This window comes from Oratosquilla oratoria, chromosome 19 (genome assembly GCF_046742065.1).
Source record: "Oratosquilla oratoria isolate Oo_2021 chromosome 19, ASM4674206v1, whole genome shotgun sequence".
NCBI classification, from domain to species: Eukaryota; Metazoa; Arthropoda; class Malacostraca; order Stomatopoda; family Squillidae; genus Oratosquilla; species Oratosquilla oratoria.
In genome coordinates this window covers 26,009,526-26,035,374 of record NC_134795.1, presented here as the reverse complement: position 1 = coordinate 26,035,374, position 25,849 = coordinate 26,009,526, and the positions used below count along the sequence as shown (strand labels likewise).

The window sequence follows — 25,849 nt, the reverse complement described above, 5'->3', positions numbered from 1 at the left end:
CCTCTGTCCCCTTATACAGAAAAAGAGACTACTGGGAGAAATCCATTCAGGTTGCGTCAAAATATCAATCACACGTAAGCACCCCCTATCCTTCCCTTCCTTCCATTACAGTATCATTTATGCACATTCTCCAGTCATCCCTATTTTCTGCCTTGTTCAACAGACATTTCCCTCTTGCTCAAAGCCCCCTTCACCCCATCCATTCATCTCATCTTTGGTCGTCCCCTCAAGTTCACTCCCTCCAACTCTGCCTTCCACACCTCTTTTACTAATCTTTCATTACTCATTCTTTCCATGTGTCCAAACCATCCCAATAATCTTTCATCAGCCCTATCTGCCATCTCCTTTTCCACTCCTGCACTCCTTTGTTTCTCATTCTATCCAACCTAGTAACCCCTACTATATTTCTCAGACATTTCATCTCAAACACATTCAAACTTTTCCTCTCTGCTTCTCTTAAAGTCAGTCTCTGCCCCATACAATGTCATCAGCACAATCATCCCTTCATAGCTTCCCACACAGTGATTGTTATCTGGAACAAACTGAACGAGGAAACAGGGAGTGCAAAAACTATACAAGAATTTAAGATCAAACTGGATGCTGAAAGATACAAAAGCAGATCACTACAAGCATAGCTCTCTTCCTGTAAAATACAACTAGGTAAATACAATCTCCTTTTTGAATCTATTCCCAGTTGCCTATTTCTCATAACACTTTTTAATCCCCCAAAGCATTTACTTGCTTCTCTCAATCTACAACTTACCTCCACTTCCATTCCTCCCTTTCCTGCCACGTGACCCCAAATACCTAAAGCTACCCACTTCCTCCTGCCTGTCTCCTTTCAGACTTTCTTCCAACTCACTGCCATCCTCTACCCTTGTACATCTTATCACCTTGCTTCTAGTTGATGAAGGTAGGCATAACTCCTTAAAATCCTAAAAGGGAAAGCTTAAGTAGGATCCATCATGTTGTTTGTTAATCAAAATCAACTGCTGCTTCACATTTCACTAAGTGGAAAACCTGAAATCCCACAGAACCTCCCCTGGATCTCATTGGGAAGAAACTTTGGACTGTTCTAAGTGTTGTATCAGTGTGAGACTGGCTGAAAGTTGTTGGGAGAGAACAGTTGCTGGTTGTCAGCTCTCCACATGTGAAATGTAAGAAATGCAGCTGAAATTGATATGAAGACTTTGACCCCATTCTGGAAACTGAGTGACCTTCAGGGCTGCACCTCCTGATGGAAGTGAGGGGGTTGATGGGTTTTGAAAATAGGCAGCTGCACTGTCCATCTTGCAGGACCACCAAATGTAGGTACTTGCCATTGATCCCACCGACTGTAGTCCTTCCACATATGGCAACTCTTGGTCTGATCATCCTGGATCATGTCTTTAGGTTTCCTTTTCAAATGGCATACAATGCAATTTCTAGATGATGCAGGGTAATCTTGGCTGCAGTTTACATATTTGGCTGGATTTGACCATGGGATATCATAACTAGGGGTGAGCAATATACACATACACTCTAGGTAGCAACATCTTTACCTAAGTCAATCATGTCATGAATGTATCATCATGGGAAAAAATAAACACTTTTTAGCATAAACAATTTTGTATTGGAAAACTTCAGTCTAAACAGTCTTGTATTGGAAAACATCTTCATGATATGGTCCCACTCTTAACTTTCTCTAAAGATTTGCCAAAGAGAGAACCAAATAACAGACTGATTGCTCCATCTTCCATGACCGGTTGATGACTGGACGCAAGGTACTGCTGGAGCTTGCTGAAGACCTATAAGAAGAAAGGGAATTTATTTTGACACAGTCCAAAGGGATTTCTCCCCATCTTCTCTTTTTATGCATGAGGGGATGGAGAGGAGGGGTTGCCAATTAAATGAAGTGGCCTTGCTATGGATGTGCTGTGTCTTGCTACACTGCTTCTGACCCAGGGCAATGGGCAAGATGCAGGAATGACCCGTCATCCAGTAGGAGCCATGAAAAGAGGGAGGGAGGGGTGGTGAATGGGAGTGGAGTGTGGGGATGAAATGGGCGGGAATAGATTTATGCCTTTGACTTTAGCTACCTCCCTTGTAAGGGGGAAAAAGCCATTGGTTGTATGTATGTAATCAGGATGGGAAGGCACTCTGGGAGGTTTTGCAGACTGGAGGAGAGTTAAAGGCAGTCAAGAGTTTCTATGAGAGTAGTAGAGTCTGTGTTACAATAACATGTGGAAAGAGCAAGTGGTTTGAAGTAAAGGTAGGACTTCGCCAGGGATGTGTAATGTCTCCATGATTGTTCAATATGTAAATGGATGGGGTGGTGTAGGAGGTAAATGCAAGGGAAATGGGGAGGGGATTGGAGATGGTTAAAGAAAATGGAGAAAAATGGGAGGTAAGCCAGTTGTTTGTTGACAATACTGTGCTTGTGGCAGTATCAGGGGGATTAACCACTTCTATACGGTGACGCCTACGTAGGCGTCATGAGGAGCAAGTGGGTACGCGATGATGCCAACGTCGGCGTCTTGATTATATTTATTGTAGTTGTACCTACGTATAGAAGAAGGGGTAGTGAATGGTGGGATGAGGAAGCAAAGAGGTTGTAGAAGAGAAGAAGCGAGCATTCACAGTTTGGTTACAAAAGAGGACGGGGGAGTCATATGAGAGGTACAAAGAAAAGAAAAGAGAAGTAAAGCAAAAGGTAAAGGTTGCAAAGAGGAGAGCAGATGTGAAATGGGGTAAGAGTATGACAGAAAATTTTGAAAGTACAGTCGTACCTCGGTACTCGACCGCCTCTATACTCGACCAAATCGGTGCTCGACCAAAAAATTCGAGTAGAAAATGCATCGGACCTCGAACAGATTTTCGGTACTCGACTAGCTCGAACAGCGGGTAAGCGTCAGTTCGACTCAGACCGCCAGCGGAGTAAGACGTACGCAGTTTGTTCGAGTATTTCTTCCCAGATTTAAACTTTTTCGTGTTGCTCTAGCCCTTAATAATGGGTCCAAAGAAAGACAGTGATAAGGGGAAAATTGGTTTCGGTGTTCGAACAAATCGGTGCTCGACCACCACCTCGGAACGGATTATGGTCAAGTACCGAGGTACGACTGTAATAAAAAGATGTTTTGGAAAGATATTAAGAGAAGAAGAGGAGGCAAATCAAGTAGGGAAGAAAAGGTAAAAGGTGCAGATGGAGAGATGATAATGGAAGAGAAGGCAGTAAGGGGAAGATGGGCAGAATATTTTAGGGAGTTGCTAAATGTGAAGGAGGATAGGATAGGGAAGGAAAGATAGCTGCAGTGGGAAATGCGAAGAAAATGAGAGTGATGAGTGAGGAGAATGGAGGAGAAATAAGGAAGGATGAGGTGAATGCAGTTGTTAAGATGATGAAAGCAGGTAAGGCACCTGGTCTGGATGGACGCCATGCAGAATGTCTGAAAAAGGGAGGTCAAGTGATGGTGGACTGGTTGGTGAGGTTATTTAATGTTTGCTGGAGAGAGGGTAGAGTACCGGAGGACTGGAGGAGTGCCTGTATAGTTCCTCTTTACAAGGGAAAAGGGGACAAGTGTGAATGTAGTAGTTTCAGAGGAATTAGCTTGTTAAGTGTAGTTGGGAAGGCTTATGGGAGGATCTTGATTGAGAGGATTAGGAGAGGAACAGAAGGAGTAATTGGTGAGGAACAGTGTGGATTTAGGACAGGTAGAGGTTGTGTAGATCAGATCTTTGTGGTAAGACAGATATGTGAGAAAGCTATAGGAAAGGGGAAGGATGTTTTTTGGGCTTTTATGGATCTGGAAAAGGCTTATGATAGGGTAGACAGAAAGGCACTGTGGGAGGTTATGCAGATTTATGGGATAGGAGGAAAGCTTTTGGGAGCTGTCAAGAGTTTTTATGAGAGTTGTAGAGCTTGTGTAAGGATTGGAAATGGAGAGAGTGAGTGGTTTGAGGTAAAGGTGGGACTTCGTCAAGGATGCGTTATGTCACCCTGGCTGTTCAACTTATACATGGATGGGGTGGTGTGAGAGGTGAATGCAAGGGTAGTGGGTCAGGGATTGGAGATGGTTAAAGAAAATGGAGAAAAGTGGGAGGTGAGCCAGCTGTTGTTTGCGGACGACACTGCGCTTGTGGCAGGATCAGAGGAGGGATTGAGGAAGTTGGTGGCAGAGTTTGGGAGAGTATGTGATAGAAGAAAGCTAAAGATAAATGTGGGTAAAAGTAAGGTGATGAGATGTACAAGGGGTGAAAGTGGCAGTAGACTGGAAGTGAACATTAAAGGAGAGCGACTGGAGGAAGTGGATAGTTTTAGATACTTGGGTGCAAATGTAGAAGGAAAAGGTAGAGTGAAGGTGGAGGTAGAATGTAGATTGAGAGAAGCGAGTAAATGCCTTGGTGGATTAAAGAGTGTAATGAGGAATAGACATTTAGGAATGGATGCAAAGAGGAGACTGTATGAAGGAGTGATTGTGCCAACAGCACTGTATGGGGCAGAAACTTGGAACATAAGAGAAGAAGAGAGAAGGAGTTTGAATGTGTTTGAGATGAGGTGTCTGAGAAGTATGGTGGGGGTTACTAGGCTAGATAGCGTGAGAAATGAGGAGGTGAGGAGCTGGGAGATAGGGTTGATGAAAGAATATTAGGGTGGTTTGGACACATGGAAAGAATGAGTGAAGAAAGACTAGTAAAAGAGGTATGGAAGGCAGATGTGGAGGGAGTGAACATGAGGGGACGTCCTACGATGAGGTGGATGGATGGGGTGAAGGGGGCTTTGGGGAAGAGGGGAATGTCTGTTGAGGAAGGACGGAAGACAGAGGTGAGTGGAGAATAGTTGTATATGGATGATGTTGTGATTGCATGAGGAGGAATGGGCAGGGGGGTGGGGGGTGAGGTGGTATGTGTGAGCAAATTTTGACGCAGCCCGAAGGGATTTCTCCCCGTCCTCTCCTTATATGCAAGGGGGGACGGAGAGGGGGGGTCGCCGATTAAATGAAGCGGCCTTGCTGTGGATGTGCTGTGTCTTGCGACACTGCTTCTGACCCAGGGCGGTGGGAAAGGTGCAGGGATGACCCGTCATCCAGGAGGTGCTCAGATGAGAGGGAGGGTGGGAGGGGTGTGGAGTGTATTTAGGGATAGAATGGGTGGGAGGGGTGTGGAGTGTATTTAGGGATAGAATGGGTGGGAGTGATTTTATGCCTTTCCCTATTTGGCTACCTCCCTTGAAAGGGGGAAAAAGCCTTGGTATATGTATGTATGTATGTACCTACGTAACCTCCATTCTTTCTAAACTGGCTTCATCATATTTTCTATGGTTATCAAAATTCACAGGTGAAAGAGAACGAACGATTGAGCGCGACTTTATTTTTTATAATGCGATTATTATGACGCAACATTGCATGTCAGGCAGCTAATGCTGCCAGACATGCGATGTGCCCCAGAGTGAAGAGGTTAAGGAAGTTAATGAAGGAGTTTGGGAAGGAGAATGTTGAAGGTAAATGTGGGTAAAAGTAAGGTGATGAGATGTACAATGGGAGAAGATGGCAGCAATTTGGAGGTGAGTATTGAAGGAGAGAGACTGGAAGAAGTGGATAGCTTTAGATACTTTGGGTTGCATGTAGCAGGGAAGGAAGGAGTGGAGGTGGAGGTAGATTGTAGACTGAGAGAAGCAATCTACTTGGGGTTTAAAAAGTGGAGAAACAGACATTTGAGAATGGATGCTAGGAGATTGCATGAAGAGATGATTGTGCTGACAGCACTGTATGGGGCAGAGATATAAAACATAAGAGAGCTATGACGGAAACAAATGGGTGATAGGTGAGAACAGAACAGGATAGGTGTAAGCCTTGGCTTGCTACCTCCCTTATAAGCCCCTACTGTGTGGAGTCTGGCCCCCTCAGCCAAAATACTGCCCACCTTTTATGGCATAAAATCCATTGCATATATCAACAAGCTGAAAGTGTTAAATTCTGGTTTTAAATGAAAAGTGGTCTCGTGTATACATGCAGATCATACTTCATATAGTCATAACAGTAAGACATTTCAGTTTATCTATTTAGCCTTTTGCTCTATAAAGTCTTTCTTAATAATAACCTCCAAATTAAACAAAGATGTTAAGAGAGAGAAAAAAAAAAAAAAAAAAAAAACTGCCAGTGCATTGGAATCAAACTACAGCCATATAGTGAAAAGCAAAATTACATACATACACATATACCAAGGCTTTTCCCCCCCTTTCAAGGGATGTAGCCAAAAAGAAAAAGGCATAAAATCATTCCCACCCATTCCATACCTAAATACACTCCACTCCCCTCCCTCTTATCTTAGTACCTCCTGGATGACGGGTCATCCCTGCACCTTGTCCACTGCCCTGGGTCAGAGGCAGTGTCACAAGTCACAGCACATCCACAGCAAGGCCGCTTCATTAAATCGGTGACACCCCCTCTCTGTCCCCCCATGCATAAAAGGAGAAGACAGGGAGAAATCCCTTCGAGCTGCGTCAAATTTTGCTCACACATACTACCCCACCTCCCATCACCCCACCCATTCCACCGCATGCATCACATCATCATCCATATACAACCATTCTCCATTCATCCCTGTCTTCTGTCCTCTCCTGTCCTTCCTCAAGAGACATTCCCCTCTTCCCCAAAATTGGAGCCAAAATACTATTACAGTGCACTAACAAAAAAATAAATAAATAAATAAATAAATAAAATATATAAATAAGAAAAATAATAAATAAATAAATACTAACCTCATATCGAATCTTTCTCCCTTTGCTTGCTTTTGTATCCACTCTTTTCTTTGCTTTCCTTCGCATATTCTGTATCTGAACCCACTTCCTGGACACCACATTCATATCTTCTGAAGAGGAGACTTTAGATTTCAAAACTTCTTCCAAAGAACGAGTGTAGAAATCAGTGTCATCAAATATTTCAGGATCGTATGTTTCAGCATTAACCTGAAAAATAAGAATGAAAAATATTGTACACAATGGCTTTTTCCTCTTGTTAGGTTGCCAGTCAGAGCATACCTTGACTCTTCATGGGAGAAAAAATTAGGAAAGGATTATCCCCAGTCTCAATCACTCCATTTAGTTACCTTCTAAAATGCATATATGGGAACACAGTGGCAGCAGTCTTATTCCCTACCAAAGGAGCAAAAAAGAAGTGGTGTCCTAGGACTACTACAGGGAAGATTTATGAAGAGCAGCTGAAACCACGGAAAGCGAAAGTGGCTCAGTATTCTTCTATGAATGGAAAAACAAAAACTGCAATTGCATGATTGTGTTCACATCACCCTCCAGCACTAAAACAGTACCAATACAAAATGCCTGTGGCTACAGAAAAAGACTGCTCTTGATCCAACTATCATGTAGAGGACAAAGAATGTTTTATCTAAGGCTGCCCCATCTTGATCACAATTAGGAACAATTAAAAGCTAACAAAATAATATGAACTAGTGTGGTGCAGATATATCCGGAAAAAAGTAATGGATGATAAAAATAGCACTTTTTATATAAAAATATATTACAATGAAACTATATACACAATTAGGCACGTACAAAAATCACTCAATGTTGCCACCATTTTCAGCCACCACTATCTCCATGTGGGATCAGAATCTGGCATAGACCGTGGCAATGGCATCCCTGTCCATGTTGGCCATGGTGTCTACAATGGCAACCTTGAGGGCCTCCTTGGTGTTAAAATGCCTGCTGCTCACCTACCTCTTCAAAAAGCCCCACATAAAATAGTCTAAAGGATTACAGTCTGGTGGTGAAGGAGGGGGCCATGAGGGGGCTCATAAGTCAGGCAACCAGTGTTATGGCATGTGGGCAAAGAGCCAGGCTTCGGTAGTTCTGACCAGGTGGGGGTGGAGTCCCGTTGAAAGATGTAGGACCTCCCATTAGCCACCCTGTCCATCCAGGCCTTGATGTACTCATCCAGAAGCCTCAAGTAGCTATTGACACCAAGGCAAAGGCCATCGGAGACTGAGATAGGCTCCATGATATCTCCCTTGCTGCTAACTATGCCAAGCATCATGACATGGGCCAGATACTTAGAGTGCATGATGATAGGCACTTTATTAGGGTACTCATCTCATCGGAAAAGAACTTCCAGCATCCCATTCCTCATATATTTCAGGTTGTTAATCTAGGCCAATGCCATCAGCTTCCTCCTCTTTTTCCACATTTCGGTACACAAGTGGCACTGGTGCCTCTTGAGCACATTAGATTTATAATTCAAGTCCTCTTTGACAGTACATGTGATTGTTCACATGCTGGTGCCCATTTCCTCAGTGCTTTTCCTTGTGCTCTTCCTGGGGTTCTCCTTCTTGAGTTCTGGCCTGAAATTGCCCTTGTTGTCTGAGGCCCCACATGCCTTTACAAGGTCGTACACCATGGGTTTAGGGTAATTAAACTATTCAATTATTGCCTTGGCTTTGTGGCCTGTACAAAGGTTCTCCATAACAGCAGCTCGACACTTGTAATCTGAAGACATTTTGATTACTATGCACCTTGTGTGTCAATAGCCAGAAAGCTAATGTGGTGTAGTGCTTTCTAATGGTACTCTTAAAACCTCACTATGCTGTGACATTAAGCAACTACTGCCATGTAAGAATTCTAGATTTATCTGTGCCACACTGTACAATGGGAGATGAAAAAAACATAAGTGAAGAAATAAAAGTTTATTGAGTGTGAAGCTATGAACAAGGCGGTGCAAGTTCAATGAAAATGAAATTCAATCTCAAAATATGGTATCTAGAAAAATGGATAATACATGAAAACTAGTGTAGGAATATTCAAGAAAATATAGGTAAAAAGAGACACAAAAGAGAGAAATAAGAATACTGCTCCATAAAAAAAAAAAAAAAAAAAAAAAAACTGACAAGGAGATAAAAGAATTCTATTGGAGAGTAGTAGATCAGAAAGTGGTATGTAAACTAATACCTAGATGAGAAAGGGGAAAGAAGAAGAAACAATACTTAATATTGCATACAGAAATATAGATAGTATATCAGCAAAACCGAAAATAAGTGACTATTCAAAGAGGAGGAGAGAGGAAAATATTATGTGCTTGGTTGAAATCATGCCAAATCATAATATTGACACTCGAATGTGCAAAAGAAATTATAATATCTGGAGAAAGGATATATATATATATATATATATATATATATATATATATATATATATATATATATATATATATATATATATATATATATATATATATATATACACACACACACACACACACACACACCCCAAGGGCTTCTTCCTCCTTACAAGGGAGGTAGCCAAAATCAAAGACATAAATCCACTCCCACCCATTTCATCCCCCACATACTCCATTCCCATTCACCACCCCTTCCTCCCCCTTTTCTTGGCTCCTCCTGGATGACAGGAGAGAATCATATGAGAGGTACAAAGAAAAGAGAAGTAAAGCATAAAATAAAGGGGGCAAAGAGAAGAGCAGATGTGTGCAAACTCTTACCTCTGTGTCTTCAATTTTGGTGCCCAAGACTCTTTGGGTATTTCCCCGCATTGTTCCGACCAACTGCGTGCGCTGAACAAGCTTTTCCTTATTCAATAAAATATTCTGCAATTGCTGGAGAGCTGACATTTCAAAACCGCTGAATTTGTTGGAACCTTTCTGACTGGACAGCAGCTTTGTTTTCTCATACCACCTTTAAGAAAGATTAAAGTTGTAAAATGTTAAAAGGAAATGTACAAGAAAATCACAAAATATCTTCACTTGTCTTTGTAATTTGTATATAGGGGATCCCCTGTACCATAACAAAGCCTAGAGGGTACAAAAAGGAAAAAGTGAGGGCAATTTTCTCTATATGAAAGGCATATGCTTCGATGGTACAAAAAGATGTATGAAAAACTGACAAAAATACTGCCAAAGTTCATCAATTCAAATACAAATTTTATATACATATACCAGAGGCTTTTACTCCCTTACAAGAGAAGAAGAAGAAGAAGAAGAGAAAAAAAAAGGAGGTTTTAAAAACAACTCCCATCCACTCCATCCCCAACATACTTCCCTCCCATCCACCCCCTTCCCTCCCTCTTATCTTTTGAAATATTCAATAAGCTGAATTCTTTCAAAGAAGCTAGAAAGGAAAGAAATTATATATGTATGTATATATATATATATATATATATATATATATATATATATATATATAAAAGAAGCCCTGCTAGGCGAAACATCAAATATATTGGATCCCATACTCTGCGTTTGGCCTCTTTCCTATAGTGCTGTTGCAGTCATTGCTGCTTTTACTCATCATTCAGCCTCCTGGAATCTCCAGGCCCTACGAGGATGCCACAAACCGCAAACATCTGAGTTAGTGACCCATAATAAGGTTGGATAGCCAGACTCAAACAGCGCCATTTTAATGGTTTCCTTTTTCCCCCTCAATGGTGGGTGACCGTGGGGAAGCTGGTTTACTCGTAGTTGCCAACAATCTGACTATGCAGCAGGTAATGGGTTACGTGGTACCACTAGTCATTGTTTGGGTCAGAGGCAATGTGGCAAGACACTGACAACTGGACCCGACAGCCCAAACTGGTTTACCCCCCAGTGTTTCAATTACATGGCGACCTTCTCTCTTCACCCATCAACAAGGTAATTAGAGGGGATGAGGAGGAATCCAATGTCAGCTTATCACCCATTCACAACAATTCTCTACTCATCACCCCATCCATCCATCCAATTCTTAGTCTTCCCCTCAATTCACTTCATTCACCTCTGCCCTTCATACTCATTTTACTAGCCTTTCTTCACTCATTCTTTCCATTTGTCTAACACATCCCAGTATTCTTTCATCAGCCCTAACTGTCAGCTACCTCTCCACCCCCCACTCTCTATCTCAACCCCTCATTTCTCACCCTATCCATCCTCACAACCCCAAACATAATTCTCCAACCCTTCATCTCACATACATTTAAATTTCATCTTTTTGCCTTCCTTACATTCCAAGTCTCTGCTCAGTATAGTGTCATAGGCACTATCATCTCCTTATATAGTTTCCTCTTTGCATCCATCCCCAGATGCCTGTAATTCATGCCATTTTTCATTCCCATAAAAACATTTACTTGCTTTCATCTACAATTTACCTCCACCCTGACTTTTCCATTCCTTGCAATCAATCAATCAATCCATTACCCTTGGTCTTTCTTGCAGAAGACCTGCTGCCTCCAGGAACCCGGCAACAGACCCCAAACAGGTCCATAAGTCACTTAAAGACGAGATTTTGTGTTTGGGGTATAGTATTCTGTGTCTTTTGTATGGTAGTTGCAAATAGGTCAGTTTGAATCTATGGCTAGACCTATTCTGTGCAGAAGACCTGCTGCCTCCAGGAACCCGGCAACAGACCCCAAACAGGTCCATAAGTCACTTAAAGACGAGATTTTGTGTTTGGGGCATAGTATTCTGTGTCTTTAGTATGGTAGTTGCAAATAGGTCAGTTTGAATCTGTGGCTAGACCTATTCTGTGCAGGTACTGTCTTAATGCTGGATGGTGGCCTGAGTACAGCCATGACAGTGCAGTCTTTGTCAGGTGTGTGAGGGTTTTCTCTGTTGGGCTTATATCTGGGGACTGTTGTTGGAGTATTGAGTTTAACAGTCTTTCTTGAAGGCCTTGTTTATCTGGGTGTGTATGTGTGGAGATTTTGTGTGGTAGGTTGGTATATTTTCTGTTTTATTGTTGTTTTGTTGGTGGTGTTTGTGAAATGTAATGTCACGGGTCTATGGTGTTTAGGATTTTGGCATAGAACTGTGTTCTCAGAGCTCCATTTTGCAGTGTTTGTAAATTGTTTGTGTTCAATTTGCTGATTACTGGAAACCATGCTGTGGAGGCATAGTCTATGTTGGTTCTTATGAACTGTTTATAGATGGTTATTAGAGTTTCTTTTTGTTGCCAATAAATCAGTGCTAGTGATGGAAATATTACAATTTCCTGCTGTATGCACCCCTAAATACTTAAATACCATCTACTTCATGCAGCCTCTTCCAACTAATCATAATGTGTCTTACAGTATCTACAGGTAAATTTACAATCTATTTCATTAGTATATGTAGTCAATTCTACTTACTGAGTGATGGTTTCATCTCGGAAAGGCAGTAGTGTTGCCTGTCTCTTAGCTAGCACATCTTCATAATCTTCCAAAGAGAATTTTCTTTTCTGACCCTGACTTTGGGCTTCTGAGCTTGGGACCTTTTCTTCTTCATCTTCACTGCTTGTTATTTCTTCATCACTGTGTAAAATTAAACTATGTACTCTAGTTCCTCAAAAATCATCAATCTTATTGTATATATAAACACATGAATCTTGTAGTTCATATCTATTATGGAAAAAATAAAGAAGCCCTGACCCAAATGGTGTATATATGTTTAAAGCAGTGTTTCTCAACCTTTTTACCCTTGTGTAACCTTTAACATAAATTGCATATCTCAAAGAACCCCTGCACAAAAAAACAAACACATATACCATATCTTTCTCATTTTTTCATCGTAATAATAGGTTAAATATGATGATGTCTATATTACATTAACCAAGAATATGTCGTGTGTGTTCAATTATATTACGTATATGAAATCAAATAAAAACTCAAAAGCACATTAGCCTATCTCACTTATTTTCACGGAACCCTTAGGGACCTTTTGCGGAACCTTAGGGTTCAGGGGAACCCTGGTTGAGAAATGCTGATTTAAAGTAAAGATCTGATACCATACCTACTGTTGTGTCCTTTTACTAACTTCTTGCCTGAAGCCTGTTGTATTTTCAAGCTCTTCATAAAACTTTCCTAGTTAGTATGAGAAAAAAATCTACATTACTTACACAAACAATATATATATATATATATTTTTTAATTCAATCAGCTATTGCCTCCAAAACAAGGTAGCTAAATATAGGAAAGGAACATCCTTGCTTCTTTCACTCCTATCAAATGCATCTCTTTCACTCCTTCCCAGCTAAATCATGCAACTTTTTTTTTTTTTTTTTTTTGCATCCGACCTAGATATGGATCAAAAGGTCTCCTGTCGGCATGCTCCGCCTTTGTAATCCTTTGTAATCACTTTCCTAGTAACACTGCCAGTTGATCATCAAAGCACCCCTCTTAACAGGTTGTTCCATTAGTCTGCACATTCTCCATTACACTGTCACTCAAATTTTTGCTTATTCAACATAATGACCATGAGCTCTTATGTACTCCATCCACCTATCTTTTCCTTTTTCCTTCACTCCCAGTATCACGAATTTGTGCATATTTTGAAGATACTTACTCCCTGTCTAGTTTTATAACAACCAAGCCATCTTAGGTTGGCCTGTTCTACTTTCTCCTAATCCCACCTATACCCTGGACCCTTCATGAATCCTACCATTCTTTAAATTGCTTAATTTACATTTTGTTACTCCACACATAGCTTGAAGTACCTCATTTCCAATGCCTCAAATTGACTTTCTCTCTTACAATCCTCAATCCATACACAATTGGCACCACCACTGCCTTCATACATTCCTTTTATTGCTTCTGCTAACATCACAAAATCTTGTCAATGGATGACTTGTGAGGTGAACTGGTGGCCCTGGCCAATTTCCTAGGGGTACAGGTCTCTAAGAAATAAGTTGGGATAGTACTTTGATTGACATCTACGTATTAGCCACATGAATACCCATAGACATACATACCAACTCCAACCACTCATTGACTACCACATAGCAAGCAAAGACCTCAACAGTCACCAGTCCATAAGTCATTCAGTGAAGAGATTTTGTAGAGCTGTCTGGAATGAGTGTAAGAAGGAGAGCTTGATTTGCTTTGTTTCTTCTGTAAAATAGTATCAGCACAGAATCAACCTTGCAAGATACTAAATGCTCTAGATGTTACCACAACACAGAAGAAAAAAGAGCATTTCATGCTACAATCTCCTCCACTCATTGCAAACGTTTCCACAAAATCTTTTATGAATGTCTTACAGGTTGAATGGGTTCGTAAATCCAGTTTCTTCAAGACTGCTGATCTCTTCTAAGGGAGAATCAGGACAATAGATTGATCTCTTTTACACTAATAAATGTCTCTCTCATACAATAGCATACCTTATACCCACCTGAAGATCAAGCAAAGTAGTGAGCAATTTCTTGCATGCTGATCTAGATGAAGTAAGATTGTTGGTGTATTCAGCATCTTTCAGTTTCAGGAACGCATTATATGTATCATGCTGAGGGAGTTGATTTGCACTCTGTAGTACTTTTTGCAAGCTTATCCTGCACTCAAATAGTGAATCGTGTAGACCTAGTCAAATGTATTAATGGGTGAATTTAAGAGGAATGACAGCTGTCAACAAAAAATAATATAGTATTGGATGTTATACACTATACTGCAGAATTTTCTAAGAAACACTGAAATGAAGAATGAGATAATTACATGGCATTTTCCCTTAAAGTCTTATATAATTCAGCCCACATTAGTTTTCTTAATATGTTTTTGTACACTACCCAATCAATATTGACAGAGGTTCTTGAAACGGCCACTGATACCCATATGGTCACATACCTGTAGCTATCTATAACCTAGTCTGGTCTCCCTAGTCAAAGTATATTAAATAAATGCACTTTTAAGTATAAAAAAAAATTCCTTTACAAAGTATTCTAAATAAATGTATAAATATATAAAAGTACAAATGGGGTAAATTTAAATAATGCACAGGTTTTAAAACACTTTATAAACTGACCTAACTGTGACTGAATTGCTTGACCTTTCAATATTTCTTCCGAAGTGTTATGGTCACTGAATTTCTTTATACCACCTGAAGCTTGTTCACTCTCACTATTTTTCTCTTCATTTTCTTCATCTTCATCATCATCATCATCCTCATAATCCTTATCTGCATATCTGCTGTAATCTTCATCATCAATGCTGTAAATAACAAGAAAGCCAACACATCACTACTGACAATAACAAAGATAATTAGTTTTCCCAGTTGCCCAATGTAACTCTTGAGTTTTATAACTTGTTCATTTGAGCTCCAACCAAGACAAGGATTAACCAAACCACTAACCAACAAATTCATTCCATCTTGATTAACCCTTTGGGTGCCTTTATGATTTTTTACACTATACAGACGCTCCTCTACTTACGTTCATTCGTTTTACTTTTTTTCGATTTTACGTTTGAACTGACTAAAAAAAAAAAATTGTAAAAAAAAAATTTTTGAGTGAACTTTTTAGTTTAGCGCACTCTCCATAGTTCAAATGATACTCACGCATGACGCTGCGTCCATTGTTTACATTGCACAAACGACAGACTGAAAGTGCCTTGCCTCCTCCTCCTCTCCTCCTCCACCATCTCAATTTATGTTGCTTGAATTTAATTTATTTGAAATTAATGTTATCATTTTACAATGTTATGTGTATAATTAATGATTTAGGGGTGTTTTGTAAGATACGGTAATAGAATTTACGGATGTATAGTACAGTAACAACTTACGTTCATTTTCAACTTACGTTTGGCCGTTCGGAACGTAACTAAAACGTAAGTTGAGGAGCATCTGTATAGCAATAAACTGACTTAATTCACCTACAGGAGAGCATTGCAGCAGTTTCTGGTGTCACTGTTTAGTCATCAATATCAGCATACCATCATTTTGGGATTCAGCCAGATGACCTCTACCCAAAATATGCTGTACTTACCTTCTATTGGTAGTATAGTTGGGAGGGTATCAGGAGTGAAGAGAGGATGAGGGAGAGAAGGGATGGCTAAATTATTATGGTAAGTGAAGGGATAGATAAGTCTGTGGTGGAGTGGAAGGAGGTTTCTTCAATGTTAATGTGGATGAAGGTGAAACTGGGAAGGGAGATGTGGATTTTTGTAAATGCATATGGGCCTAGCAGTGAGAAGAGTGTATAGGAAAGGGAGGCTTTTTGGATAGATTTAAATGAGTGCATAGAGGGTTTAGGGAGGAACATCAATGTAGTGGTATTGGGAGACCATCATACTAGGGTAGGAAATGAACCAATAGACAGGGTGGTTGGAAAGTGTGGAGTTCCAGGAAAAAATTGTAGTTTAGAGTTAATGGTGGAGATGTGTCTAGAAAGAGAGTTGATGATAGCAAATATGGTGTTTAGGAAGAAAGTTGAGCATAAATACACATGGGAGAGGGTGGTGGATGGAAGGGTGGCAGAGAGTTAATGGACTATATAGTGGTAACCAGGAGAAGAGTAGGAAGAGTTAAGGATGTACATGTTCTAAGGGGAGAGAGTGGGGGAATACCAGATCATTTTTTGGTGGAAGGTGGGTTGAGAGTGGAGGATGGATGGAGGAAGAGGAAAAGGACAGAAGGTAGGGAGGTGCTTAAAGTGAACTGCTTAAATGAGAAAGAAAAGGAGGAGTACAAGAAGCTGAGAGAGGAGTGGGAGGGAATAAAAGATAGAGTAGAACTAGGACTGGAGAAGGAATGGAGATGGTTCAAGGAGGGAGTCTCAAGGTGTGCAAAGATGCCCCTTTTACCCCATTCATCCATTTCATCCTTGGTTGCCCCCTCATGTTCATTCCTTCTACTTCTGCCTTTCACACCTCTTTACTAATCTTTCTTCACTCATTCTTTCCATATGTCCAAAACCATCCCAATACTTTTATCAATCCTATCTCCCAATTCTCTTTCCACCCCTGTTCTTCTCACCTCCTCTTTTCTCACTCTATCTAGCCTAGTAGCCTCTATCATACTTCTCAGCCTCATCTCAAACACATTCAAACTCCTCCTCACTTATGTTCCATGTTTCTGCCCCATATAGTGCTGTCGGCACAATCACTCCTTCATACAATCTCCTCTTAGCATCCACTCCCAAAAGTCTATTTCTCATTACACTTTTTAATCCACCAAGGCATTTACTTGTTTCTCTTAATCTACATTCTACCTCCACCTTCACTCCCTTTCCCACTACATTCACATCCAAGTATCTAAAACTATCCACTTCCTCCAGTCTCTCTCCCTTAATACTCACTTCCAGTCTGCTGCCACTTTCTCCCCTTGTACATCTCATCACCTTTCTTTTACCAACATTTATCTTCAACTTCCTTCTTTTGCACACCTTCCCAAACTCTATCACTAACTTCCTCAATCCCTCCTGACCCTGCTACAAATTCCTAAATTTTATTACAAATAGCCTGCAGCACTAGACATGATCATTATTCATCAAACACAATGGCAATGCATGAAGAATGAACACAACTCATGACATCACTGCGGAGTAGATGGCACCATATGTAGGTCTTATGAAAATGGCTGAAGCAGATACTGTTTTAGAGAGAGGATAAGTAATTTAAAATTGCAGTGAAAAAAAAAAAGTTCTTGTGTGATTCATTTAAGTATTACTGACTTTGGGAAGTACTAAAAACATTTTCTGGTAAAATTAGACATTTAATTTTCAAAGCAGTTACACTTTAATGCCATCTTCCTTCTTGCAAAGCACACTATTAATCTATTCCCTTTCATTCTCATCTGTACCACAGTTATGCACATTTAATGACCCAAATTTTAGGGTTCTGGTTAATTCTCCCACACCCACTTATGCCTTCACTTCTCATAAAATGAACTAAAAGAGAGCAGGATCCCTAGTCTCATCACTGTCCAACTTTGTCATCTTTTACAACTTGCACAGGAACCATGGTAGTAGGATCTCCCCACCCACCCAAAGACCACAGGGGATAAGAGGGGGTAGAACCATAAAAGTGGTATAGGACAGTTTCAAGGGAACTGCATGAAGGTCAGTTTTAGTACAAAAGTAGCATCACTCATCTATGAGTAGAGATTTTACTTTAACACAGACAAATGATGTATGGCTCCAATCCATATGGGCTCCCTAAAACAGTTTCTAAAGCACTGGCTGCATGATAATATGCAGTTAATACTGCAGCATTAACTACAACTTTCAATTTTACAATAACTTATTTTCAATTTCACCAACATGATCCTTTTAAATACTATATATACTCATGTATAAGCCAACTTTGTGTATACTGCGACCCCCAATTTTTTGTAAATAAGCGGATTTTTCATATACCTGGTGTATAATGCAACCCCACCTTTTCATCATTACTAGAAAGCCTACCATAGTCAAGTATGCTGTGACACTATGGACACCCAATACTAAAAAAAATATAAAGAAATTAGAAAGAATTCAAAGAGCAATGACAAAGATGGCACCAACACTCTCCAAACTGACATATGAACAAAGATTGTCCAAACTTGAACTACCAACTCTGGAACAGAGAAGAGAAAGAGATCTACTGACCATCTATAGAATTATGAAAGAGATGGAAGTCCTTGATAGAGATGATTCAATAAAAAAAAAAAGTGGGATAAAAGAAAAACAAAAAGACATGAAAAGAAACTTAAAATGGATAGTTATAGAAGAGATCTGAAAAAGAATAGTTTTCCACACACAGTGGTGGATATCTGGAATAAATTGGATGAGGAAACAGTGAGCGCAAAAACTATACAAGAATCTAAGAATAAACCTGATGCTGAAAGATACAAGGACAGGTCACTATGAGCATAGCTCTCTTCCCATAAAATAAAACTAGGTAAATAGGGACTTGTACTAACAGGCATGCATACAACATCATCAAATGACATTAGACCACTGTGTGTTTTTTTCTGCACTGAAGCAAAACCAATATATACATACAAGCATAGAAGCTATAATTGACAAGTTGAAATCAACATTATCCTAAGCAACTTCTAGCACATCTGTGAACCCCTTGCTAAGGCTATGCGACCCACTGGTTGGGAACCCGTCCTATTTTTTTGAGTAAAAAATTTTAACATAAAAAATTCAAACTATACATGGGTATGGTAACTTCTTTTCATACCAATACATACATACATATACCAAAGGCTTTTTCCCCCTTACACAGGGGGTAGCCAAAATGAAAAAGGCATATAATAACAATACAAAAGAATAACTCACCTGCCATCACTATCACTTCCTTCCAACTGTCCCTTCATTTGTTGGATTACATCATTGTCTTCATCCTCATCCTCGTCATCGGAGACATCAGTGTCTTCTCCACTTTCACTAACATAATCCTTTCCATGTCTTCCTTCACTTGAAGTAGGTCCCCTCATTTCATTATTACATTCCTCTTCTTCATTTCCCACTTCACTACTACTCTCAGCATCATCATCTTGTTTTTCACCCTCAGAATCACTATCTTCTCCACTATCATCATCATCATCACCCTCATTATCAGTATCATCACCCTCATTATCACTGTCATCTGGTGCTAAATAATACTTCATCAAATCAGAGTCCATTCTATTTTCCTCAGTTTCATTCTTAAGGTCTTTTCTTGACACTTTTTTTCCTTTATATCTTGGGTCTATATCTACCAAGAGAGGTGCATTTCTGGCTCGTAACTTGCTAAAGGTCACCCCACTTGTACCAAGACCTTCATCATTTGCAATGCTGTCCACAACTTTAGCCCTGGTTTCTGAAAAATAAAATGAAAGTTGTACAACAAGAACATATAACAAGGTCAACAAATCTTACTATAAATCTTATTAAGCACCAGGGAATTCAGTGTGAAAAATACAAAGGAAACACAAGGATTGTGTTGTGTGCTGGTGGTACAATCAGATATCAGAAGTGTGCGAGTCTTGTATCTTCCTAGTTGTTGACTAACATCCTGTATTTCTTACTGAACAATACAGAGTTAGAGAATATAAATGTAATAGTGAAGGAAGTAAGCTTTTGGTAGTACTGGATGTGAGAAAAGCTTCAGGGCCCAATGGTATTTTAAACGGGACACTTAAAATGCAGGAAGCAATTGTAGTTCATTAAAAGTAGAGGTAACATTGTACCAATTTGTATAGTAAAATTGAAAGAATTGTGAAAGATTGGTTACATAACTTGAAAAGATGAACAATTTGATAGTCAATTCAGCCTCATATCTTGAAAATCATATGTTCAACCTCTTAAGCTGTTATTTGAAAGTAGTTATGTGTTGCAATAGAGAGGGCTGGGTGGATTGTATGTACCTACATTTAGAGAAGAACTTCAACAAAGTATCTCATAACTAACTACAATGGAAACTGAAGCATAGTGGAGGACTACCAAGTACACTCTTTGAATGAATGAAAGATTTTCTGAAAGGTACATCAATACCAGAAAGGTAGATCAATACCAATACCCAGTCTGAGATATTGGCTGTATGTTATTGTATGGTAAAATCTAATGAGTAGCATGCAGCTAATATGTATGTGGCACCCTTAAGGACCAGAGCCAGAAGAGGAAAAATGTGTTGTGGCGGAAATATAAAAAAAAATTTGCTAAAAGATATGCAGAAACGAACAAAGTTGTGTTGACTCCTTTAGAAGCCATCTTTCTTTTGACAGATTTGGAGGTCAGAGAAGAAAACAACAGCCTCATGACCTCTAGAATTATTGGTACCACATTAATAAATGCAGGTTAGGTTAGGTAGGTAGGTTGGGTATACTTTAATTTCTTTGACCTCCACCTCTACCAAAACAATGATGGCATCTCAAGTAGTCAAAGCAGCTATGTTTGTTTGTTTCTAGCTTTTTCCTATTAGCAACTGTTTCTATTATTGATTCCTGCCAAGAATAACATATATTACTTTGATGTATTATAATTTAAAAAATTATTACTTAACCTCTTCACTCCGGGGCACATCACACATCTGGCAGCATTAGCTGCCCGACGTGCGATGTTGCGTCATAATAATCGCATTATAAAAAAATAAAGTCAGTGCTCAATCGTTCGTTCTCTTTCACCTGTGAATTTTGATAACCATAGAAAATATGATGAAGCCAGTTTAGAGAGAATGGAGGTTACGTAGGTACGACTACAATAAATATAATCAAGACGCCGACGTCGGCATCATCGCATACCCACTTACTCCTCATGACGCCTACGTAGGCGTCACCGTATGGAAGTGGTTAATTTTCTATTACTATATAACACAAGTGTGCAATTCTAAAAATTTACCAATTTCTTTGCCCTCCACATTTATCAAAACAAAGATGGATCTCAAGCAGTTGTCATGGCTCTGTTCATTAGTGTACCCCTTTAAGCAACTTTTCATTATTGATTTCTGCCAAGAAAAATATCTATTATATTGGTGTAATATATTATTTACAAAATATCTAATTTTCTATTGCTATAATCCATGAGTGCACACTTCTAAAAATCTATGGTATTATTTTAGTTGTGCACACCTACATGATATACCATTAGAAAATTAAATATTAATTTTGTAAATTATAATACATGAATGTAAAATGCAATTTTCATGGTGGAAATAAAAACAAAAACAAAAAACCTTGCTACAAGCAAATTTACTAACAAACAAAGCCGCTAGGATATGGTACGGACGCCATGTCAGTCCAGTCATTATCAGATGACAGCTTACACGTTGTGGACCATGTATTCTCCTACTCCAGGTGATGTTAATAAGTGCTGCTACAAAGACAATAGGGCTTCCTTAGACTATGAGGGTAAATGTTCAGTTGTGCATAACTACACAATATAGCAATAGAAAATTATACATTAATTTTGTAAATTATAATATATAAATGTAATATGCAATTTTCTTGGCAGAAATGAAAAACAAAAAAGTTGCTAAAACAGATTTCGTGAGTAATGAAGTCGCGCCGGACGAATGGTATGCCATGTTTGTTTTGATAGATGCTGACGCCGAAGAAATGAAAGGATGATAAATTTGTTTATTCTTACCTAACTTAACCTATCGTGTATTTAGTAAATCAGTACCTGTGATTTAAGGTCATCCGGATCATCGTCGTCATCATCGTCAAGGATGTTGACAGCATATTCAATCACTCCTTCTGATTGCGGGGTATATAGGTTTCTCAAAGCTTGAAGGAATGCATGGATTTCAGCTCCATAGCATTTCTTCAAGAATATATACCTTGCGAGGTCCTGGCGGAAGTACCAAGGGCGTGCACCATGCCTCAACTAGACTGGGCAGACAACAAACACTTGACAAATGACAAGATGGCATCCCAACCCTATGCTAGTGACTTCATTCATTAGTATATTGGCTTGTAGCAAGGTATTTTTTATTCTTATTTCCGCCAAGAAAATCGCATATTATGTTCATGTATTATAATTTACAAAGTTAATATTTCATTTTCTAATGATATATTGCGTAGTTGTGCACAACTGAACAAATACCTTTATGAGAAATCATGGGGTTCTGGCATCGTCTGTTCATTGCCTGAGGTACAATAATAATCAGGCCGTCAGCATCAGTGTCGATGACAACCCAGATGATCTTTAGACTTTGAGGTACCGAATTACTAAACACTGGTTAGGTTACATAGGTTAATTAAAATAGGTATGTTAGGTTAACCACTTCCATATGGTGACGCCTATGTAGGCGTCATGAGGAGCAAGTGGGTATGCGATGATGCCGACGTCGGCGTCTTGATTATATTGTAGTCATACCTGCGTGACCCTCATTCTCTCTAACCTGGCTTCATCATATTTTCTATGGTTATCAAAATTCACGGGTGAAAGAGAACGAGCGATAGAGTAGTGACTTTATCTTTTATAATGCGATTATTATGATGCAACATCGCACGTCGGGCAGCTAATGCCGGTTTCACTAATTGCCAAACAAACCGAACAAAACCGATAAAAGCCGAACCAACAAAACCCAAACAAGGATGGTTTTTGCTCAAATGCACACTTCTATATATATATGGTTGCATTATTTGAACTATTTTCTTTAAAATGTGTGATTTCCATGTAATATGATCAAAGAGAAGTTACGTTTTTATCCTCTGCAAAATTACCGAACACAGCTACGATTCGACCCAGCCCGCCGTCTATGATCACTGGTGGTATGGATCAAACTACACTCTTTTAAGTTTCTTACTGTTGTGTTATTAGTGTAATAGACTGCATATAGTTGAATTATTTCAACTATTTTCTTTAAAATGTGTGATTTTCATGTAATTTAACCAAAGAGAAGTTATGTTTTAGCCTCTCCAGTATGACGTAACACATTTTAAAGAAAATTGTTGAAATAATTCAACTATATGCAGTCTATTACACTAATATCACAATAGTAAGAAACTTAAAAGAGTGTAGTTTGATCCATACCACCAGTGATCATAGACAGTGGGCTGGGTCGAATCGTAGCTGTGTTCGATAATTTTGCAGAGGATAAAAACGTAACTTCTCTTTGATCATATTACATAGAAATCACACATTTTGAAGAAAATAGTCAAATAATGCAACCATATATATATAGAAGTGTGCATTTGAGCAAAAACCGTCCTTGTTTGGGTTTTGTTGGTATGTTCGGCTTTTATCGGTTTTGTTCGGCAATTAGTGAGACCCGCTAATGCTGCCAGACATGCGATGTGCCGCGGAGTGAAGAGGTTAAGTTAGGTTAGGTTAGGTAGGTTAGTTTAGGTTAGAATAGACTAATTTATCCTTTCATTTCTTCAACCTCAGCACCTATCAGCACATGGCATATCATTCAACTGCTCTGACTTCGTTCATTAGAAAATAGGCTTTAGCAACTTTTTTGTTATTGATTTCTGCCAAGAAAATCACATATTATGTTGATCTATCGGACCATCATGCCCTCTACAATCAAGCCATACCACAGTGTAAGGCATGGGCGCAAATTTGTGAGACAAACTCTCCCACCAAGAGCCCCAGAGAGGCTTAAGACCTTACTGGCATCCAGCCTAGGTCATGAGGTAGGTAGGTCAAACACCACCAGAGGCGCCACCGTCGATGACGAGCACAATAGCGCGTCATTTTATGTGCACGCCATTCAAACGGCCAAATATACATACTGCGGGAAATTTAATTAATAAAAATGTTGTGTGAGTGTATTTACTATGATCGTAGTAAATTTCAAACATTCACATCATCAGTTACATGTCGGTCAATAAAAACATAAGATAAACATGGCAGCCTGCATTCAGCAGTAAATAAAAAATTGGTATATGTTTCAACGTAAAAAATGAGCTAACAAATTTAGGGTTGTGGCAACTGACCATAATAAAGAAAAACTACTAGTATCGCGGATTATTCTAATATCAAAATAAAGGCAGCGTGTTATGGTAGAACTAAGAAAATGGTGGTTTTAATTAGTTTTTTTCTATCGGGTCGGATTATCGGATAACAACATCAACATCCATCCCGCCATCTTATCTATCAATGGTGGTATTGATCAAACTTCACTCTATTAAGTTTCTTACTATTATGTTATTAGTGTAATAGACTTATAGTTGAATTATTTGAACTATTTTCTTTAAAATGTGTGATTTTCATGTAATTTGATCAAAGAGAAGTTACGTTTTTATCCGTAATATTACGGACCACAGATACGATTCGTCCTCCCCGCTATCTATGATCAATGGTGGTATGGATCAAATTACACTATTAAGTTTGTTACTATTGTGTTATTAGTGTAATAGCTTGCATATAGTTGAATTATTCAAACTATTTTCTTTAAAATGTGTGATTTTCATGTAATTTGAAGGTATTCGTAGCTGTGGTGGGTAATTTTGCAGAGGATAAAAACGTAATTCTATGATCAAGTTACATGGAAATCACACATCTTAAGGAAGGGGTTAAAGAAAATATGTCAAATAATGCAACCATATGCTAAATTTTTATATAAAATTGTGCCTGTCAGCAAAAACCGTCATTGTTTACGTTCGATCGGCGATTCGTCAGACCGCACGTTTCGGCCCGATTTCCGGGGACAAAATAGGCCCGATTTAATTCCATTCAAAATGCAATATCTCGAGAACAAGGACAGCTAGATGGATAATTCAAATTGCATTATACTCATAGCGACTTTTTGCATCCCATGAGAACTACTTCAGCTCAAATATCAGGAATTCCATTTTCATGTTGACCTAGCTACATGAGGGTTCAAAAATCTTCAACGCCCTCCCAAAAGAGGTGAGAGAGAAAACTAAATGCTCGGTGGACAGCTTCAAACATGCATTGGACAGGTTCCCGCAGAAGGTACCAGACGAGCCTCCAGTGCCAGGCTACATTGTACATTGCCATCAGTAGGTTCTCTCAAAACTCACTACCAGACCAACTGACCCTCGCAAGGAAGGACAACTGGACTGGCAGCAGCGGTAGTCCACTACGGCTGTGAGGATCGACCTCAGAACTTCACTAAGTAAGTAAAGTAAGTAATTTAAAAATTGATTACCGGTAAATTTCTATTGATGTATTGTATAGGATGATAGGTGTGCACAACTAAAATTTCACCCCAAAATCTCTATTTAGGGTATTTTTATACAGTATAAGGTTCAAAACGCTCAGAATGATTAGAGTTAGTCGATTATATACAGGTAAGATTGCAGTTGTGTGACTGGCAAACATTTTGATTTTCATAAATATGATGATGATCGGACCTCCAACTACTTATCAGACCAAGTGGACCTAATGTACATATCAGGTCTGGCAGCTAGCTATGAGAACGACCTCATGACATTACCAAATACCAAATACTTATACTGACCTTCATTTCCATCATCGTCGTCTACATTAGTACTCCCTGCTGGATTGAGAAGATATTTCTCGACGTATGACTTCAGAGAACTGCTCATATTCCTGTGTTACTATCACACACAATGTATCAAATAGATAGCGAGCCTTGTGTTAGGCTTAAGTGAGTTTTCTTGTCAGAGATTTTCTTTTCATTAGTCCAATATTAGTACTTATAGAACTTTATGTTTCACACACACGTCCCTGTTTTGAGAACAAGTGTGCGAAGTGTAAAGTAAACAGTGATCATCGATGAGAAAAACATGTTCTC

At 39.2% G+C, this 25,849-nt stretch overlaps 1 protein-coding gene across 2 annotated transcripts; it reads right to left on the bottom strand.

Moving 5' to 3' along the window:
* Window positions 1-1,589: 1,589 nt before the first annotated feature.
* LOC143035809 (protein AATF-like) lies at window positions 1,590-25,845 on the bottom strand. Of its 2 annotated transcripts, none has more exons than XM_076202790.1 (9): window positions 25,553-25,845; window positions 18,973-19,495; window positions 14,736-14,920; window positions 14,112-14,296; window positions 12,735-12,805; window positions 12,095-12,256; window positions 9,483-9,675; window positions 6,737-6,943; window positions 1,590-1,787 (listed from the first exon to the last, which is right to left on the bottom strand). In XM_076202790.1, the coding sequence occupies exons 1-9, from the start codon at window positions 25,638-25,640 to the stop codon at window positions 1,656-1,658; spliced, it is 1,746 nt and encodes a 581-aa protein (XP_076058905.1). In that variant the 5' UTR covers window positions 25,641-25,845; the 3' UTR covers window positions 1,590-1,655. The 2 variants fall into 2 exon arrangements, with proteins under 2 accessions (XP_076058905.1, XP_076058906.1); XM_076202791.1 differs by lacking the exon at window positions 25,553-25,845 and adding an exon at window positions 21,796-21,939.
* Window positions 25,846-25,849: the final 4 nt, after the last annotated feature.

Excerpts from the sequence above, each read along its gene's own strand:
- LOC143035809 (XM_076202790.1), bottom strand. The coding sequence starts at position 25,640 with ATGAGCAGTTCTCTGAAGTCATACGTCGAGAAATATCTTCTCAATCCA. Across the intron at positions 12,806-14,111 it reads CTACTTTGCTTGATCTTCAG|GAAAGTTTTATGAAGAGCTT; the intron begins GTGGGTATAAGG and ends CATACTAACTAG. Across the intron at positions 12,257-12,734 it reads GTAAAAGGACACAACAGTAG|TGATGAAGAAATAACAAGCA; the intron begins GTATGGTATCAG and ends AATTTTACACAG.